At 48.7% G+C, this 20,145-nt stretch overlaps 1 protein-coding gene across 5 annotated transcripts in view; it reads right to left on the bottom strand.

Moving 5' to 3' along the window:
• znf827 (zinc finger protein 827) overlaps positions 1-20,145 on the bottom strand; it is an 84,419-nt gene that overhangs the window by 26,729 nt on the left and 37,545 nt on the right. For all 5 annotated transcript variants that reach the window (XR_006657224.1, XM_041843282.2, XM_045206357.1 and 2 more), the window contains exon 5: positions 14,707-15,003. Coding sequence is in view for 4 of the 5 variants with exons in the window: in XM_041843282.2 (XP_041699216.2) it covers positions 14,707-15,003 (297 nt within the window). In the remaining variant the exon portion in view is untranslated. The remainder of the gene's footprint in view (positions 1-14,706; positions 15,004-20,145) is intronic.

The raw sequence follows: 20,145 nt of genomic DNA, 5'->3' as shown, positions 1-20,145 counted from the left end.
TCACACAACCTCTTCGAAATAATATGAGTCTGAATTCAAATGAAAATGTTTGGAATTCCAAAAATTTAATGAAACCATGTAATAAAAACCTGGGCAGTAACATCCATTCAACCCCTAAAGCGCTCCGTTCCTGAGTGGATATTGTCTAGTTGTGTGATTATGTAGGGCTAGAGGGCATCACCACACACTCGCTCAGGAAGCTAGGCAGCTAGTACAGGTTCACTGGTGTGTGTGTGTGTGTGTGTGTGTGTGTGTGTGTGTGTGTGTGTGTGAGAGAGTGAGTGAGTGAGTGAGAGAGTGTGTGTGTATGTATGTATGTATGTATGTATGTATGTATGTATGTATATACACTGCTCAAAAAAATTAAGGGAACACTTAAACAACACAATGTAACTCCAAGTCAATCACACTTCTGTGAAATCAAACTGTCCACTTAGGAAGCAACGCTGATTGACAATAAATTTCACATGCTGTTGTGCAAATGGAATAGACAACAGGTGGAAATTATAGGCAATTAGCAAGACACCCCCAATAAAGGACTGGTTTTGCAGGTGGTGACCACAGACCACTTCTCAGTTCATATGCTTCCTGGCTGATGTTTTGGTCACGTTTGAATGCTGGCGGTGCTTTCACTCTAGTGTTGGCATGAGACGGAGTCTACAACCCACACAAGTGGCTCAGGTAGTGCAGCTCATCCAGGATGGCACATCAATGCGAGCTGTGGCAAGAAGGTTTGCTGTGTCTGTCAGCGTAGTGTCCAGAGCATGGAGGCGCTACCAGGAGACAGGCCAGTACATCAGGAGACGTGGAGGAGGCCGTAGGAGGGCAACAACCCAGCAGCAGGACTGCTACCTCCGCCTTTGTGCAAGGAGGAGCAGGAGGAGCACTGCCAGAGCCCTGCAAAATGACCTCCAGCAGGCCACAAATGTGCATGTGTCTGCTCAAACGGTCAGAAACAGATTCCATGAGGGTTGTATGAGGGCCCGACGTCCACAGGTGGGGGTTGTGCTTACAGCCCAACACCGTGCAGGACGTTTGGCATTTGCCAGAGAACACCAAGATTGGCAAATTCGCCACTGGCGCCCTGTGCTCTTCACAGATGAAAGCAGGTTCACACTGAGCATGTGACAGACGTGACAGAGTCTGGAGACGCCGTGGAGAACGTTCTGCTGCCTGCAACATCCTCCAGCATGACCGGTTTGGCGGTGGGTCAGTCATGGTGTGGGGTGGCATTTCTTTGGGGGGAGGGTCGCACAGCCCTCTATGTGCTCGCCAGAGGTAGCCTGACTGCCATTAGGTACCGAGATGAGATCCTCAGACCCCTTGTACCAAATGCTGGTGCGGTTGGCCCTGGGTTCCTCCTAATGCAAGACAATGCTAGACCTCATGTGGCTGGAGTGTGTCAGCAGTTCCTGCAAGAGGAAGGCATTGATGCTATGGACCGCCCGTTCCCCAGACCTGAATCCAATTGAGCACATCTGGGACATCATGTCTCGCTCCATCCACCAACGCCACGTTGCACCACAGACTGTCCAGGAGTTGGCGGATGCTTTAGTCCAGGTCTGGGAGGAGATCCCTCAGGAGACCATCCGCCACCTCATCAGGATCATGCCCAGGCATTGTAGGGAGGTCATACAGGCACGTGGAGGCCACACACACTACTGAGCCTCATTTTGACTTGTTTTAAGGACATTACATAATAATAATAATAATAATAATAATATGCCATTTAGCAGACGCTTTTATCCAAAGCGACTTACAGTCATGCGTGCATACATTTTGGTGTATGTACATCAAAGTTGGATCAGCCTGTAGTGTGGTTTTCCACTTTAATTTTGAGGGTGACTCCAAATCCAGACATCCATGGGTTGATACATTTGATTTCCATTGATAATTTTTGTGTGATTTTGTTGTCAGCACATTCAACTATGCAAAGAAAAAAGTATTTAATAAGATTATTTCATTAATTCAGATCTAGGATGTGTTATTTTATTGTTCCCTTTATTTTTTTTAGCAGTACATACATACATACATACATACATACATACATACATACATACATACATACATACGTACGTATGTACGTACACTACCGTTCAAAAGTTTGGGGTCACTTAGAAATGTCCTTGTTTTCCATGAAAACATACATGAAATGAGTTTGAATAGGAAATATAGCAAAATGAATAGGAAATGTAGTCATTGACAAGGTTAGAAATAATGATTTTTAATAGAAATAATAATTGTGTTCTTCAAACTTTGCTTTCGTCAAAGAATCCTCCATTTGCAGCAATTACAGCCTTGCAGACCTTTGGCATTATAGTTGTCAATTTGTTGAGGTAATCTGAAGAGATTTCACCCCATGCTTCCTGAAGCACCTCCCACAATTTGGATTGGCTTGATGGGCACTTCTTACGTACCATACGGTCAAGATGCTCCCACAACAGCTCAATAGGGTTGAGATCCGGTGATTGCGCTGGCCACTCCATTATAGACAGAATACCAGCTGACTGCTTCTTCCCTAAATAGTTATTGCACAGTTTGGAGCTGTGCTTTGGGTCATTGTCCTGTTGTAGGAGGAAATTGGCTCAAATTAAGCGCTGTCCACAGGGTATGGCATGGCGTTGCAAAATGGAGTGATAGCCTTCCTTCTTCAAGTTCCCTTTTACCCTGTACAAATCTCCCACTTTACTACCACCAAATCACCCCCAGACCATCACATTGCATCAAGCACTCCAACATATTTTCATTTGGTCTGCGTCTCACAAATGTTCTTCTTTGTGATCCGAACACCTCAAACTTCGATTCGTCTGTCCATAACCCTTTTATCCAATCTTCCTCTGTCCAGCGTCTGTGTTCTTTTGCCCATCTTAATCTTTTCTTTTTATTGGCCAGTCTGAGATATGGCTTTTTCTTTGCAACTCTGCCTAGAAGGTCAGCATCCCGGAGTCGCCTCTTCACTGTCGATGTTGAGACTGGTGTTTTGCGGGTACTATTTAATGAAGCTGCCAGTTGAGGACCTGTGAGGCGTCTGTTTCTCAAACTAGACACTAATGTATTTGTCCTCTTGCTCAGTTGTGCACCGGGGCCTCCCACTCCTCTTTCTATTCTGGTTAGAGCCAGTTTGCACTGTTCTGTGAAGGGAGTAGTACACAGCGTTGTACAATATCTTCAGTTTCTTGGCAATTTCTCGCATGGAATAGCCTTCATTTCTCAGAACAAGAATAGACAAATGAGTTTCAAATGAAAGTTCTTTGTTTCTGGACATTTTGATCCTGTAATCAAACCCACAATTGCTGATGCTCCAGATACTCAACTAGTCTCAAGAATACCAATTGTATTGCTTCTTTAAAATCAGCACAACAGTTTTCAGCTGTGCTAACATAATTGCAAAAGGGTTTTCTAATGATCAATTAGCCTTTTAAAATGATAAACTTGGATTAGCAAACACAACGTGCCATTGGAACACAGGACTGATGGTTGCTGATAATGGGCCTCTGTACGCCTATGTAGATATTCCATTAAAAATCAGCCGTTTCCAGCTACAATAGCCATTTACAACATTAACAATGTCTACACTGTATTTCCGATCAATTTGATGTTATTTTAATGGACAACAAAATTGCTTTTCTTTCGAAAACAAGGACATTTCTAAGTGACCCCTAACATTTGAATGGTAGTGTATGTATGTATGTATGTGTGTGTGTGTGTGTGGGTCACAGAAGCACACAACATACAGGAAAGGGGATAGAGTGTGGTGTGTGTGTGGCTCAGTAAAGCACACAAAACAGAAAAGATGCTACCACCATTAAATATGAAACAGTACTACAGTAACCTCATTACAGCCCTATGGGCATTTTGAATGGAGGGAGGGGGTGGGTGCTATGATGTTGTGAACTCAAACACTTCCTTGAAAACCTTTAGAACATTTTGCTTCAGCTGCCATCAGAAACGAAAGATGAGAACACTTCTGATTCAACAGCGTTCGTTGTCTTTTCATATTTCGTTTTTCGTAAACCAGGACATCTCTTGGGAGATTAGAAAAATGGGTGTTGAAACAAAACAACTACGTTGGTTAGAGAATCCCTAACAGAGGAAAAACCTTCCCGTAAACTCCCCCCAAACCCCCCATCGCTCTGGTTATCAGACAGTGTTCAAGAGGTTAACCAAATAGCAGACGCTAAAAATAGTCCCGGCGGCCGGGTGGTAGATGGCATCAGGATCTCAGAGGTAACAGATCCTGACTGGCTTGTCCAGGGTGTGTGTGTGTAAGCAAGTGTGTGTGTGTGTGTGTGTGTGTGTGTGTGTGTGTGTGTGTAAGCAAATGTGTGTGTGTGTGTGTGTGTGTGGGGTGAGGAGCAGCAGGGAGCTCCAGCCATGCTGACACGGCCACTCATGGTGATTATGGATATATGAAATTTGGCCAGTAGCGAGGGGGGAGGGGTGGGAAGAGAGATAGAGAGGTGTAGAGAGAGAGAGAGAGAAAACGAGAGATGGAGAGGGGGGGGAGGGAACGGGAGGGAGGGGTGAGAGGGTAGGCTGAGGTCAGCAGTATAGGAGAGAGAGAGCGATGGAGAGAGAGACAGAACGAGAGAGATAGATGGAGAGAGGCAGGGAAGGGAGAGGAGAGGCAGCGAGGCAGTAGTAACCCAGTGATGACCCTGCCCTCTCTGTGACCTCTCCTCTCCTCTCTCCTGGATGGCTGAGCCTGGGAGGGGCGGGGCTGGAGTGAGCCACCGTTGTCTGAACCAGACCTACATTGTGTGTATGTGGCGATGTGCGCGCCTGAGTGGTGTTTACAGTCTGAGTTTCAAGTGTGTGTCAGCGACCCAGTGTGTGTGTGTGTGTGTGTGCGCGCATCAAATCAAATCTTATTTGCCACATGCTTCGTAAACAACAGGTGTGGACCAACAGTGAAATGCTTACCCAGGTGCATGCTAGCGCACCAGTGTGTGTGTGTAGTGTGTGTGCGATCGGCCCAGCGCGCCTGTGTATGTACATTATGTATGTGAGCGCGTCCACCTGAGTGCGTTCTCTTTCCAGACCCAGGTTTCGGGGGTGGTGGTAGTCTAGCCAACCCCAACCCCACGTCAACCCCCCGTGTGGAGACAACTGACACCCATCGGCTGACTAATCCCTTAATCAGGTGCCCAGAGCCAGGCAAGAGCAGAGCGGTCGTGGAGGAGGGCTAGGGAGTGGTGGAGGGCGAGGGAGGGGTGGAGGGCTAGGGAGTGGTGGAGGGCGAGGGAGGGGTGGAGGGGGGAAGAGAGCGCTGCGAGGCCGGGGTCAACCAAGGGACAGGCAGTCTCACGTACGCTCCCGCCTGGGGTTCACCATCCCTGCCATCAGGGGCTGAGAGGACTGCTGAGCCCCACACACACACAGAGCTGGGATAAGCAGGCTTGCGTCACAGCAGAGATTCATAGAGCGGTCAGATGATCACACACACTCAGAAAGTAGATAAACACACTCTGCAGTGAAAAAACATCAAAGTCGGGGGGTCTAAGTGGTATTTTTTTGTGTCAAATTGCATGGCCTTCACTTGCCTATCTAGCGCAATAAAAACACACACACACACACACAGCGCTGTATGTCCGGGGTTATGACATTATGTTCTGGTGCCATAAAAAGCAGAATCCTGCTCCTGAGTGTGTGTGTGTGTGTGAGTGTGTGTGTGTGTGTCTCATCCCCTCTAGTGCAGGAAAGGTGCAACATTACACCAGTTCACTTCTCCCAGCAAGTAGAGGGGTTGTGACCTCATAACTCCCACTACCTCTGTACTGTACTGTAGTGTAGAGTCTCTCACTTGCACACCTCTGACTGATCATATATGGTTTCGTATGGTACCATATACTGTAATGCTCTCAATGTACACATGTAGGCTATGTATGGTCTAATGCAGGGCTCTCCAACCCTGTTCCTGGAGAGCTACCCTCCTGTAGGTTTTTGCTCCAACCCCAGTTGTAACTAACCTGATTCAGCTTATCAACCAGCTAATTATTAGAATCAGGTGGGCTAGATTAAGGTTGGAGAGAAAACCTACAGGACGGTAGCACTCCAGGAACAGGGTTGGAGAGCCCTGGTCTAAATGTATAGATATCACATTTACTTGGCAATGCCTTCTTTGTCATATACCTTATTCGCGCAATGTATGATAGGTAGGCTATACATAGTCCAATATACAGTGAGGGAAAAAAGTATTTGATCCCCTGCTGATTTTGTACGTTTGCCCACTGACAAAGACATGATCAGTCTATAATTTTAATGGTAGGTTTATTTGAACAGTGAGAGACAGAATAACAACAACAAAAATCCAGAAAAACGCATGTCAAAAATGTTATAAATTGATTTGCATTTTAATGAGGGAAATAAGTATTTGACCCCTCTGCAAAACATTACTTAGTCCTTGGTGGCAAAACCCTTGTTGGCAATCACAGAGGTCAGACGTTTCTTGTAGTTGGCCACCAGGTTTGCACACATCTCAGGAGGGATTTTGTCCCACTCCTCTTTGCAGATCTTCTCCAAGTCATTAAGGTTTCGAGGCTGACGTTTGGCAACTCGAACCTTTAGCTCTCTCCACAGATTTTCTATGGGATTAAGGTCTGGAGACTGGCTAGGCCACTCCAGGACCTTAATGTGCTTCTTCTTGAGCCACTCCTTTGTTGCCTTGGCTGTGTGTTTTGGGTCATTGTCATGCTGGAATACCCATCCACGACCCATTTTCAATGCCCTGGCTGAGGGAAGGAGGTTCTCACCCAAGATTTGACGGTACATGGCCCCGTCCATCGTCCCTTTGATGCGGTGAAGTTGTCCTGTCCCCTTAGCAGAAAAACACCCCCAAAGCATAATGTTTCCACCTCCAGTTTTGACAGTGGGTATGGTGTTCTTGGGGTCATAGGCAGCATTCCTCTTCCTCCAAACACGGCGAGTTGAATTGATGCCAAAGAGCTCCATTTTGGTCTCATCTGACCACAACACTTTCACCCAGTTCTCCTCGGAATCATTCAGATGTTCATTGGCAAACTTCAGACGGCCCTGTATATGTGCTTTCTTGAGCAGGGGGACCTTGCGGGTGCTGCAGGATTTCAGTCCTTCACGGCGTAGTGTGTTACCAATTGTTTTCTTGGTGACTATGGTCCCAGCTGCCTTGAGATCATTGACAAAATCCTCCCGTGTAGTTCTGGGCTGATTCCTCACCGTTCTCATGATCATTGCAACTCCACGAGGTGAGATCTTGCATGGAGCCCCATGCCGAGGGAGATTGACAGTTCTTTTGTGTTTCTACCATTTGCGAATAATCGCACCAACTGTTGTCACCTCCTCACCAAGCTGCTTGGCGATGGTCTTGTAGCGCATTCCAGCCTTGTGTAGGTCTACAATCTTGTCCCTGACATCCTTGGAGAGCTCTTTGGTCTTGGCCATGGTGGAGAGTTTGGAATCTGATTGATTGATTGCTTCTGTGGACAGGTGTCTTTTATACAGGTAACAAACTGAGATTAGGAGCACTCCCTTTAAGAGTGTGCTCCTAATCTCAGCTCGTTACCTGTATAAAAGACACCTGGGAGCCAGAAATCTTTCTGATTGAGAAGGGGTCAAATACTTATTTCCCTCATTAAAATGCAAATCAATTTATAACATTTTTTACATGCGTTTTTCTGGATTTGTTGTTATTCTGTCTCTCACTGTTCAAATAAACCTACCATTAAAATGATAGACTGATCATTTCTTTGTCAGTGGGCAAACGTACAAAATCAGCAGGGGATTTCCCTCACTGTATATTATGTTGACATTGTGTGGATTGTGTTTAGGCTACATGATAATATATTCTGTATCTTTAGAGAGTCATATGCTATCTAGTATACTGTAATCTTCTCTCAATATCAGGTTATATTAACATACACCAACGTAAACATACGCTGTACATGTCGTATTTAATCTGACAAATATATGTTTGTTTTCACCTGACAATGGAAGTGACTGGGGTTTGTGGGCTGCTCTGTTTTGCTGTTCACCTTTGACCTTCGGTGTCTGCTCCAATCAGAACGTACAGACAGTCTGACTGTGTGCGTGTATATAGGTGAGGAGAGGACAACTCTGGCTAGCAGTAAAGCCCTATAGCTAACAGCCAGACAGCCATACCACGCCATTACTGATTCAACACATGCAAAGCTATCTTATCATACTGCAAGGTATACCTTTGATGCATCGACAGAGGGGGAATACAGAGATGAGCTGGGAGAGACACATGGATGCAGTGAGGGAGGAAGAGAGGATGAGAGTAAAGGATAAAAAAAGGAGGAGAGTGCCAGGGAGAGGAAGACCCTGAGGGAGAGAGAGAGAGAGAGAGAGAGAGAGAGAAAGATGAGTGAGTGAGAGAAGGAGATGGATAAGACGAGGAGGAGTCATAAAATTACATCCTCTCCTCTCTCTCTCTCTCTCTCTTTTCTCATCCCCTTGCTCTCCCTCTCTGGGCGACCTGCTCAGAAAGGGGTGAAGAGTTCAGCTGCTTCAAAAGGCTGCAGTGGTGGAAGACAATGTGTCAGCTGGGGAGAGAAACAGCAGCAGCAGCCTAGCCTGCAGCAGACAGAGACTGATCTTAGACCAGTTACCTCTTATTCAGCCTGGAGCGGGAGGGGTGATACTGCCGCTACATCTGTTCCCAGATCTGCTGGTACTGTAGCGTTCAATAATTCAGTACAATTGTGATGCAACGCTTGCACTGAGACCAAGGGAGAGTGGTGTGTTTGTTACACACACACAGAGACAGAGAGAGACAGATATAGAGAGAGAGACAGAGAAAGAGACAGAGAGAGGGGGGGGGGAGGGGGGGGGTTCAAAGACCCAATAGTCCCTAAGGGGATGAGTGCCTAAAGATATCACTGCCACTGTAAGACTAGATGTACCAGGAAGGGAGGTGGGCAGAGAGAGGGCAAGGCCAGGGCACTGAGGCAGAGTGGAATAGGCTTAGCATCAGGATATACTGAACAAAAATATAAATGCAACATGCAACAATTTCAACGATTTTACTGAGTCACAGTTCATTTAAGGAAATCAGTCAATTGAAATAAATTAATTAGGCCCTAAACTATGGATTTCACATGACTGGGCAGGGGCGCCAATCAGAATGTGTTTTTCCCCACAAAAGGGGTTTATTATAGACAGTAATACTTCTCAGTTTCATCAGCTGTCTGGGTGGCTGGTCTAAGACGATGGTGAAGCAGCCGGATGTGGAAGTCCTGGCTGGCGTGGTCTGCGGTTGGGAGGCCGGTTGGACGTACTGCCAAATTCTCTAAAACGACCACTCTGCTCTTGCCTGGCTCTGGGCATTGAATTCTCTGGCAATAGCTCTGGTGGACATTCCTACAGTCAGCATGCCAATTGCATGCGCCCTCAACTTGAGACATCTACAACCACTTTGAAAAGAAGGTTGACGACATTCGATCCTCGTTTGTTAAGTCTAATGACACTGCTGGTCCTACTCACACTGCCCTACCCTATGCTTTGACTTCTTTCTCCCCTCTCTCTCCAGATAAAATCCTGCGACTTGTGACTGCAGGCCGCCCAACAACCTGCCCGCTTGACCCCATCCCCTCCTCTCTTCTCCAGACCATCTCCGGTGACCTTCTCCCCTACCTCACCTCGCTGATCAACTCATCCTTGACCGCTGGCCATGTCCCTTCCGTCTTCAAGAGAGCGAGAGTTGCTCCCCTTCTCAAGAAACCAACACTCGATCCCACTGATGTCAACAACTACAGACCAGTATCCCTTCTTTCTTTTCTTTCCAAAACTATTGAGCGTGCCGTCTTTAGCCAACTCTCTTGCTATCTCTCTCAGAATGACCTTCTTGATCCAAACCAGTCAGGTTTCAGGACTGGTCATTCAACTGAGACTGCTCTTCTCTGTGTCACGGAGGCTCTCCGCACTGCTAAAGCTAACTCTCTCTCCTCTGCTCTTGTCCTTCTAGACCTGTCTGATGCCTTTGATACTGTGAACCATCAGATCCTCCTCTCCACCCTCTCCGAGCTGGGCATCTCCGGCGCGGCTCACTCCTGGATCGCGTCCTACCTGACCGGTCGCTCCTACCAAGTGGCGTGGCGAGAAGCTGTCTCCGCACCACGTGCTCTCACCACTGGTGTCCCCCAGGGCTCAGTTCTAGGCCCTCTCCTTTTCTCCCTATACACCAAGTCACTTGGCTCTGTCATATCCTCACATGGCCTCTCCTATCATTGCTACGCTGACGATACACAACTAATCTTCTCCTTTCCCCCCTTCTGATAACCAGGTGGCGAATCGCATCTCTGCATGTCTGGCAGACATATCAGTATGGATGACGGATCACCACCTCAAGCTGAACCCTGGCAAGACGGAGCTGCTCTTCCTCCCGGGGAAGGACTGCCCGTTCCATGATCTCGCCATCACGGTTGACAACTCCGCTGTGTCCTCCTCCCAGAGTGCGAAGAGCCTAGGCGTGACCCTGGACAACACCCTGTCGTTCTCCGCCAACATCAAGGCGGTGACCCGCTCCTGCAGGTTCATGCTCTACAACATTCGGAGAGTACGACCCTGCCTTACACAGGAAGCGGCACAGGTCCTAATCCAGGCACTTGTCATCTCCCGTCTGGACTACTGCAACTCGCTGTTGGCTGGCCTCCCTGCCTGTGCCATTAAACCCCTACAACTCATCCAGAATGCCGCAGCCCGTCTGGTGTTCAACCTTCCCAAGTTCTCTCACGTCACCCCCTCCTCCGCACACTCCACTGGCTTCCAGTTGAAGCTCGCATCCGCTACAAGACCATGGTGCTTGCCTATGGAGCAGTGAGGGAACGGCACCTCTGTACCTTCGGGCTCTGATCAGTCCCTACACCCAAACGAGGGCATTGCGTTCATCCACCTCTGGCCTGCTGGCTCCCTTCCTCTGCGGAAGCATAGTTCCCGCTCAGCCCAGTCAAAACTGTTCGCTGCTCTGGCACCCCAATGGTGGAACAAGCTCCCTCACGACGCCAGGACAGCGGAGTCACTCACCACCTTCCGGAGACATTTGAAACCCCACCTCTTTAAGGAATACCTGGGATAGGATAAAGTAATCCTTCTACCCCCCCAAAATTGTAAAGTGGTTATCCCACTGGCTATAGGGTGAACGCACCAATTGGTGAGTCGCTCTGGATAAGAGCGTCTGCTAAATGACGTAAATGTGCCCTTGAGCAAGGCACTTTACCCTAATTGCTCCTGTAAGTCGCTCTGGATAAGAGCGTCTGCTAAATGACTAAAATGTAAAATGTAAAATCTATGGCATTGTGTTATGTGAAAAATATATATATATTTAGGAGTGGCCTTTTATTGTCCCCAGCACAAGGTGCACCTGTGTAATGATCATGCTGTTTTAATCAGCTTCTTGATATGCCACAATCTTTTAAATATTCTGATCTGTATATGTGTGTGAGAGAGTGTATCCTCTAGTCCAACCCTCAGACCAATCTCTTTGACAAGACGCCTTCAGGTTCCACTCCAGCCCACATCACTTTAACCACACACCCCCAACTGGGACGCCATGTCAGGTACACTCGTCTTAATTAGCAAGGTAATGACTTTCGGCGTTGGGGGCGACGGAAGACGAAACGGAGGGGGTTATATTGGGACGGAAATAGGCTCACTGCTAGAAGAAGGGTGTGATTTCACACCCATGGTAGGGTGAGAAGGGGAGATGGATTCAGGGACAGTGGGTGGCAGGGACATCGTCACCACACTCTGCCGGCCTGGGACACTAAGTATCACTTCGGGCACTGTACCCCCCCCACCCCCTCCTCCCGGTCCCCTGATGTCCTTCTGTACCCTCTATACCAGTACCCATCTGCTAACAGGCACTAGCAGGCGTTAGCCAGCAGCGCAGGGGACTGTTTAGCCCTACTGTAATTAGCCCCTAGACGCTAACCGTGCTAACAGCATGTTTTAAAACAGATGTGGGGGGTGGAGAGAGGCCGCTACCGCCATTTGATAAGGAGCGAGAGAGAGAGAGCGCGAAAAACAGAAGTGACCTAGTTAAAGCAGTGATGCAACACACTCCAGTACAATGGCCAGTTTCGATGACAGTCCTCCTAGCTCTCCTGATGTTTGCCTTGGTCAACTGAAAATGAACTAGTCTGGTAATTTAATTACATCTAGCCTATTCGATATTAGTGGGTTTAAGGTGGAGCCTCTCTGGTAACAATCGATTTAACCAATCTATTGTCCCTATCTATTGTAAGATCTCCAGTGTTTTTCAATCTGTGCTCAATCACACCCATGTGACTTTCTTTCAGCCAACAGCACGCCTCTCTGCGCCGGAGTTGACCTCCTTGTTGACCTCGGCAAGGGGTCAGAGGTGACGGAGTAGACGTCCTTGGAACCTTGTGGCCGTGTGACGCAGATGACTCATACGGAGTTGACCCTCCCCCGTTCCTCTCTCTAACCTCAAGGCCGTCCGACTGAGGGGCCAGACTCACTGTCACAGCCATCACACCAGACAACCTTTTCTCCTACTCCCGCTCTCCCTTAGATGACCTCGCTGCTGTTGTCATGACGATGGATGACGGCACTACTGTCTCTACTAAGCTCCGGGGGGGGCACAATGAAAGAGATTTGAAGTATTCAAGCTAGAATCCTTCATTTTTCTAGGCGCATGCTGCTAAATGACAAAGGCTAACAGGCTAACTGGCCAATGTTAACTACACTGACAAGCTATCAGGCTAATGGCTTCGGCTCTGAAGGCTAGCGGAGGCTAAAGGAGGATGTGGTGGTGTGGTGAGCATGTCAGCCCAGAGGTGGGGAAACAGAACAAAGGACAAGCAGCAGTACAGTGGAGGAATCACTCAGAGACTTCCCACCTCCTCTCTCTTCCCCTCGCTCTCTCACTCCCTCTCTCGTACACACTCACCATCTCTGTCAAGCACGCACACACACACACACACACACCAGAGCTGCACACGTGTAGTGTAGTGTGTGTGTGTGTGGTGTATAGTCTAATGTAGTGTAGTGTATAGTGTGTGTGTGGTGTATAGTGTAATGTAGTGTAGTGTAACAGCGCTCCCAGGCAGTGACTATGACTCACTGTGAACACTGGGCGACCCAGAGAGAACCAGAGAACAGAACAATGGCAGCTGGTGTGTGAGGTGTCCATCAAACACACGCTGGTACAGGATGAGATGAGAGGCCAGGGATGGATGGAGCTGAGAGATCACTGTACTGTTACCAACTTTTGTGTAACACCACACACCCAGCAGCAAATACACGGACGCACAAATACACACACACACAGTACTGTTCCCTCGGAGCATGGAAATACACATAAACAAGAGATCACACACACACACACACACACACCCACCCACCACCAACACAACACCTACAGCACACACAACCTACAAGCTACACACAGACACACTAGAACCAATTAGACACTTGATTAGCGGAGAGACACTCAGCTCTCACACTGTGGACAAACACATGCCCAACACACACACTTGATCTGTGCCACACACTTGACCGTACTTTCAGCTGAAGCTAAAACAAGCAGATAGGTTATACCTTCGTTATAACACGCTGTAATTGCCTACTGTAATTACGGAGCAGCGAATAACATGAAACATGCTCAATCTAGCACACGGTTTAGGACAGGGTGTTCTTTTCCATATAGTCGAGGGTGAGAGGGGGCTCTCGTATGGTATGACATAACCTGTACTGCAGCAGTAATCACAGAAAACATGGTCAAACTAGAAGACAGTTTAGGACAGTGTTCTTTTTAGTCTTTCTTTGGTTCCATCATCTCTGTTTTCAGAGAGAGGGGTGAGGGTGAGACGGGGGCAGGTTTGAGATTCACTGTAGCGCACCGTTGGAGATGGACCCAGCAGCCATCGATTGGTTTGTTTCGGACGGGGGACCACAGGATGGGAAAAGGATATTGACTGAACAACATGAAAAATAATTGACCCTTCTACCCATCTTCCACCCCAAAAACTTGGAGGAGAAGGCAGGAGGGAAAGAGAGAGAAAGAAAGAAAAACAGAGAGATGGAAGTGGAGAGGAATACGCAGGAGGGAGAGAAAGATAAAGAGATGGAGAAAGAAAATGGAGGGGTCGAGAGAGGACTTTGACCTGGATATTGCCATGGGAGAACACAAAGGCTTTGGAGCCAAAATAGAGTGTTGGGTCTCAGTGAAAGAGATAAACATTTCACAGTACAATGGTTTTCACCTGTACCTCACCTTTGACAACTCTTCCATTTTACTTTTCTATGGTGAGTCATAGACTAAAGATACAATGCTTTTACACATGATCTTATATGGCAGTGACCTGGGTCAACTTTGACCTCTCCACTGATGAATTACTATTGGCTGATTTAAGGCACTGTAACTGTACAACGTTGACCCCATCAATAGCAGAATAGATTGAGGACGACCCTTTCTCTGCAATCTCCAGATCAACATGGGTGAATTCTTTATTAGCTCACTGAGTAGAGATTAAAAAGACTTGCACGCCGTGTCAGTACATAGGTCAAGTTAAGGTTTGTGAAGCTCATTTGAATTCAACCCAATCTCAACTTGCACTATCCTATATAGAGAAACACCAACTATATTAAAATTGGCTGTGAATGTGTGTATTGTGTTATCAAAACACCACTTCTAACCCTGAACGCACGCACTACCTCCCCACCCACCCACACAGCCCATTACCTTACCTGACAGCTTCATCAGCAGCTCAGACGCCACCTTGAAGTTGATGTCCTGGCTGAGGAGACTGTTCTTGTTCCCCATGGGGCTTCCCTCCCGTCCCTTCAGGGGGCCCCTGTGGCCCCCACTGTCTGCTGTGACCTCTGCTGGCCCCGTGCCCCCCAGCGCCGCGCCATGCTCCTGGTAGAAGGAGGAGTAGCTGGGCTGGCTCCTGGGGCTCCTTCGTACCTCTTCCTCCTCGGTCCGGGGTTCCTGCTTCAGATGGAAGGACTGTGGAGCCTTCAGGGCTTCCTTCTGGTTGGCCGCTACACAGAGAGACAGAGAGAGAGACAGAGAGAGAGACAGAGAGAGAGACAGAGAGAGAGACAGAGAGAGAGAGAGAGAGAGAGAGAGAGAGAGAGAGAGAGAGAGAGAGAGAGAGAGAGAGAGAGAGAGAGAGAGAGAGAGAGAGAGAGAGAGAGAGCAGAGAGAGAGAGAGAGCAGAGAGAGAGAGAGACAGAGAGAGAGAGAGAGACAGAGAGAGAGAGAGCAGAGAGAAAGAGAGAGAGAGAGAGAGAGACAGAGAGAAAGAGAGAGAGAGAGAGAGAGAGAGAGAGAGAGACAGAGAGAGAGAGAGAGAGAGACAGAGAGAGAGAGAGAGCAGAGAGAGAGAGAGAGCAGAGAGAGAGAGAGACAGAGAGAGAGAGAGACAGAGAGAAAGAGAGAGAGAGAGAGAGAGACAGAGAGAAGAGAGAGAGAGAGAGAGAGAGAGAGAGAGAGACAGAGAGAGAGAGAGAGAGAGAGAGAGAGAGAGAGAGAGAGAGAGAGAGATAGAAGGTTAGAGGATAGAGAGGAGGAAAGGTGAGAGTGAGAGGGGTCACATGGACAAATGAAAGAGGAGAGAGGGGAAGGAGATAGGGTGGGGAAAAGGAGAGAGCGTACAGCCATATTGGTGAGAGAGGTGAGGGTCAAGAGAAACGAGAGGGAAGATAGATAGAGGGTTTGAAGAGGGTTGTTTGTGAGAGATCCTCAACTATATGTGGAATGATACAGTGTGGACTGTGGCAGAAGAGCAGGGTTCAACTGGGGTTTTCTCCATGTGGCAGTTGATCACATAAACCCAGCAATAACATAGCGCTGGTCACATGGTACAGCACGTGGTCGTGTGTCTGCATTCTACAGTCTTCTGTCTTCTTATTTTGTACCTCAAACCACATAGGAACATGGTCATACACACCACACACACACACTGTGTGAGAGAGAGAGAGAGCAAATCAGATTGAGGATGACAGTAGGTTTCGTAAGCGGTCTGTTATTTCGAGAGAGAGCTGAAAGTCCCTGGTCTGGACCAGCAGTGAACAGTGAATCCTAGGATCCTGGGGCACAGTGGGCCAGCACAGATGGTAGGACCTAATGACTGACTCTCTCACTCTGTCCAGGTCCGCAGGGCATCTCTAACCAAATCCTCCTGTTCTCTTTCTCTACATCTTTACTTCGCTCTCTCTCTCTCTCTCACACACACACACACACACCAAAAAGCCATTGAGTTACAGACCTACATGCTACAGTCAAAGGTAGGCTTGCTAATACACAGATGATGATACTAAATTGTATCTACAGAGTGTAGATACACCTAGGTGTGTGTGTTTGTAGGGAAACTGGGTCACATCTAATCCCGCCTTAGATGAATAATTAATAATTAGACATGGAGCAACTTCTGATCGCCGCCAAGAAAACACAGGGGCCAACGGTGCCTCAATGCTTTGTGGCCATGGTTCTCTTACTCTCCTCCATATCTCACTGCTGTCTCTCTCCTCTCACACACACACCTTAGGGTCGGTTATCACTTTTGGGTCGACGGCTGTCCAGTTTCCTCCGGCCCCAGCATAGATCAGCTCCCCTGCTCACCTGCTCCTCACCCTCCCGTCACACCTAACATCTCCGGCCGCCACAGGCCTGCCGCGGGGCCACCCGTGTCATAAATCTGCGTCAGCTCCGGCCATCTGATTAATGATGATGCACGGCGGAGGGACAGAGGGGGACAGAGCGCTCAGGTACGAGAGGACAGGAGCCACACTGACAGAAGCACCCTGTGGGTGGACCTGCTAGACCTAGACCGCCCATGCTGTGCCACACACACCACAGTACCCTCCACCAGCCTGGCTGGTAGTAGGGGGGGCGGAGGGGGTGCATGAGGCCTAGTGGGAGGCCTGCAAAGGGGGGACAGTGACCTTCACGTAAGGGGTTAGGGGTCGCGGCAGCACCACCAGCTGGAAATGTCACACTGTCAGATGTCAGCGGGCAGGCTCGGTGGTGGAGTGTGTGTTTGTGTGTGTGTCGGATGTCAGCGGACAGGCTAAGTATAACCTGGTCAGCACCTGGAAGGACGTCCTCTAATTAAGAGTGTGTTCAGGCCATGTTGGATCAAACAGGGACAGCAGGCTTCACTGTGGCCCTGGCGAGGCCTACATACACGCCAACTCTATTGCAGACGACTTGCACTTTCACACCCCCACCCTGACCGTACTCCACCGGAACAAACACAACCCTCAAGACGCCGTGGACGCGGTGCTTACACACACAAAAGTCCCTCCACTCCAGTGACCTTTCTGCTGGGCCCTATAAATAGCAGCGTATTTCAACTCTCCCAATCTGAGTTACGGAGACCACTCAATTATTTAGTAGCCTAATCTGAGGATGTTTTTATTTATCCAGTTGGGAAGTGGAGTAACACAAAAAACGCACAAGTGTAGCGTACCGTAACTATTCCATTTAGCAGATGCTTTTTCCCTGTGGCAATCAAACCCATGACTCTGACATTGCTAGCGCCACACTCTTACCAACTGCGCCACGCTCTTACCAACTGCGCCACGCTCTTCTACTACTACTACTACTACTACTACTACTACTACTACTACTACTACTACTACTACTACTACTACTACTACTACTACTGCTACATCCACGTCTACTACTGCATCCACTACTACTACTGCATCCACTACTACTACTACGACATCCACTACTACTACTACTGCTACTACTACTAGTACCAACCACCATAGTTTAAGCTGTCATTCATGATAGTGGTGCGCTGTGCTTAGGTTTATTTCACCCAAAGAAAATGACAGAAGTCGAATTACAGTACTTTGACTATGCACACGCTTTAACTCTCTGTAGCACGCCAACTTCCCCCTTCCCCCAAATGCAAATCGGTGTATCGGTCAGAGTTGAGGAAATAACCAACAGCCATCTCTGGGTGATGTGATGAGAAGCTTTCTGGCTGGCCTGGTCTGAGTGAAAGAATATGTATACCATCTCTGCCGCCAGTGTAGCAGGCGGGGGCACCCGTGTGTAGTAGAGATTTCTTCCTGGCCTGTGTGAATGAATATGTATACCATCCCTGCCGCCAATGTATCGGTGGGGGCATCTGATCCGTGGCAGCCTCGTGTCGTGTATAGCAGTTATACTGCCTCTGGCCGAGAAGTGACTATCCATCTTTGCCTGCCTCCAATGTAGCGGTTCAGTGGCAGCTTTCCCATCGGGTTTAGTAGTAGTAGTACACTAGGGTTCATCCTGTCTCTGTCTGTCTGTGGCCCAGGGGTGATGGTGCTATCAGCCTGTCTCTGTGTTATCACGGCCTGCTGACATGCCACCAGCCAGCCAGCCGGACACTGCTCTCCCTCTCTCTTTTTCACGCTCCACCTCAGACTCTCTGTCTGGCTTTCTCATTCTACTTTTGTCCCTTTTTCTCCTCCCTCTACCTGCTGTTTCTTTTCCTCTCCTCTCCTCTCCTCTCCCTCTCCCTCTCCTCTCCTCTCCTCTCCCTCTCCTCTCCTCTCCTCTCCTCTCCTCTCCTCTCCTCTCCTCTCCTCTCTCCTCTCTTCCCTCTCTCTACTATTGTCTCTCTCCTCTCCAGCCACGCTTCCTTCCTCTCGCCTCATCCGTCTCTCTGCCAGACGCTTGTCCAATGCACCTCACCTCTCGCTCCATGGCCGGGCCGGCCGTCAAATAACTTCATTAGCTTTCCACCTCTGTCACGCTGGCCTGCTCCCCCACTAACAATTGGCTCCTGTTTTCTCCAGGAGAAGAGGAGGAAGAGGTGGCTGCACACACACACACACACACTCACACACACACGGACAGGGGCACATACACACTGGGGCTGGTGGACACAAAGAAAGACAGACGCACTGAAACACACAGACAATGGGCAGGCAGGTGGAGTGGAGGGCAGCAACAATAGCTGACAGTGTGTGTACTGGGCTGGACAGTGTAGTGTAGATACTGACGGCTGACAGCAGTGAGGATGGACCAGAGTTCACATTTGAGAGGTATTGGCTGGCTGACTGGCTGGCTGACCGACTGTGTTCATGTCTAGTGGTCGAGCTGAGAAGACATTGAGAACGGGTTGTAACATTCTGTGTCTGTCCACCCAGACAGGTGTTGTCAGATGAACCTTAAATAGTATTTGAATGAGAGAACAGGTGACTGGATATCTTATAGTATATTACGTAGACATATTGGTTGGGTATAAAATGTGTGAACGCAAAAGCACACTCGCACACAGGCAAACACACACAGACACACTACATCACTTAGATACTCCTTCAACTGCATCAAACACTGCATCCAACGCTTTCTCTCTTTCTTTCTCTCTCTCTCTATTCTGAGATGAATAAGACACCCTCAGCACCAACGACACTTCCTCCCACAAGCCCCTGCTTCAGCGGCGTGCCAATTACTCACACCCAGCCCGGGGTCACGCTCGCTGTCCCCGCCAAACGGGGTCGCAGCGGGGACTGCCATTATTACCCGTCTGAGGGGTCCTGTGAGTAGCGTCCTAACCGGACACCATCCACACATTTCAAAGTACCTCCGCGGACTTTCATCTTTCATCTCTCAAATCAGAATGTGGAGGATCACACTGGGTAGGCTGTCGGTTGTGTCAGCGTTGCCGTGCAGGGGAGAAATCAAAGGGGATTGGTCGTAACACCCAGAGGAGAAGCAGGGTCAGAGGTCAGAAAGAGTTCACTGGCTTCTTTATGCCTGGGGAACTCAGTCAGATGGAACTCTTTTTTTCCTCCCTCTCCTTCTCTCTCCCTTGCTGTCTGTCTGTCACTTTATCTAGCTATTTATTTTATCTCTCCCTGTCTTTTTATCCACCCCCTTCCTCCATCCCCTCTCCCCCTCTCTCTTATAGCCTCTCTCCATCCTCCAGCCCCTCTCCCCCTCTCTCTTACAGCCCCTCTCCATCCTCCAGCCCCTCTCCCCCCTCTCTTACAGCCCCTCTCCATCCTCCAGCCCCTCTCCCCCTCTCTCTTACACCCTCTCCCCCTCTCTTACAGCCTCTCTCCATCCTCCACCCCCTCCCTCTTACACCTCTTCTCTCCATCCTCCACCCCTCTCCCTTACACCCCCTTCTCTCCATCCTCCACCCCCTCTCCCTCTCTTACACCCCTTCTCTC

This window comes from Coregonus clupeaformis, chromosome 22, assembly GCF_020615455.1.
Source record: "Coregonus clupeaformis isolate EN_2021a chromosome 22, ASM2061545v1, whole genome shotgun sequence".
NCBI classification, from domain to species: Eukaryota; Metazoa; Chordata; class Actinopteri; order Salmoniformes; family Salmonidae; genus Coregonus; species Coregonus clupeaformis.
Note: the sequence above shows the minus strand (reverse complement) of the source record. Positions and strands in the feature narration are given on the sequence as shown.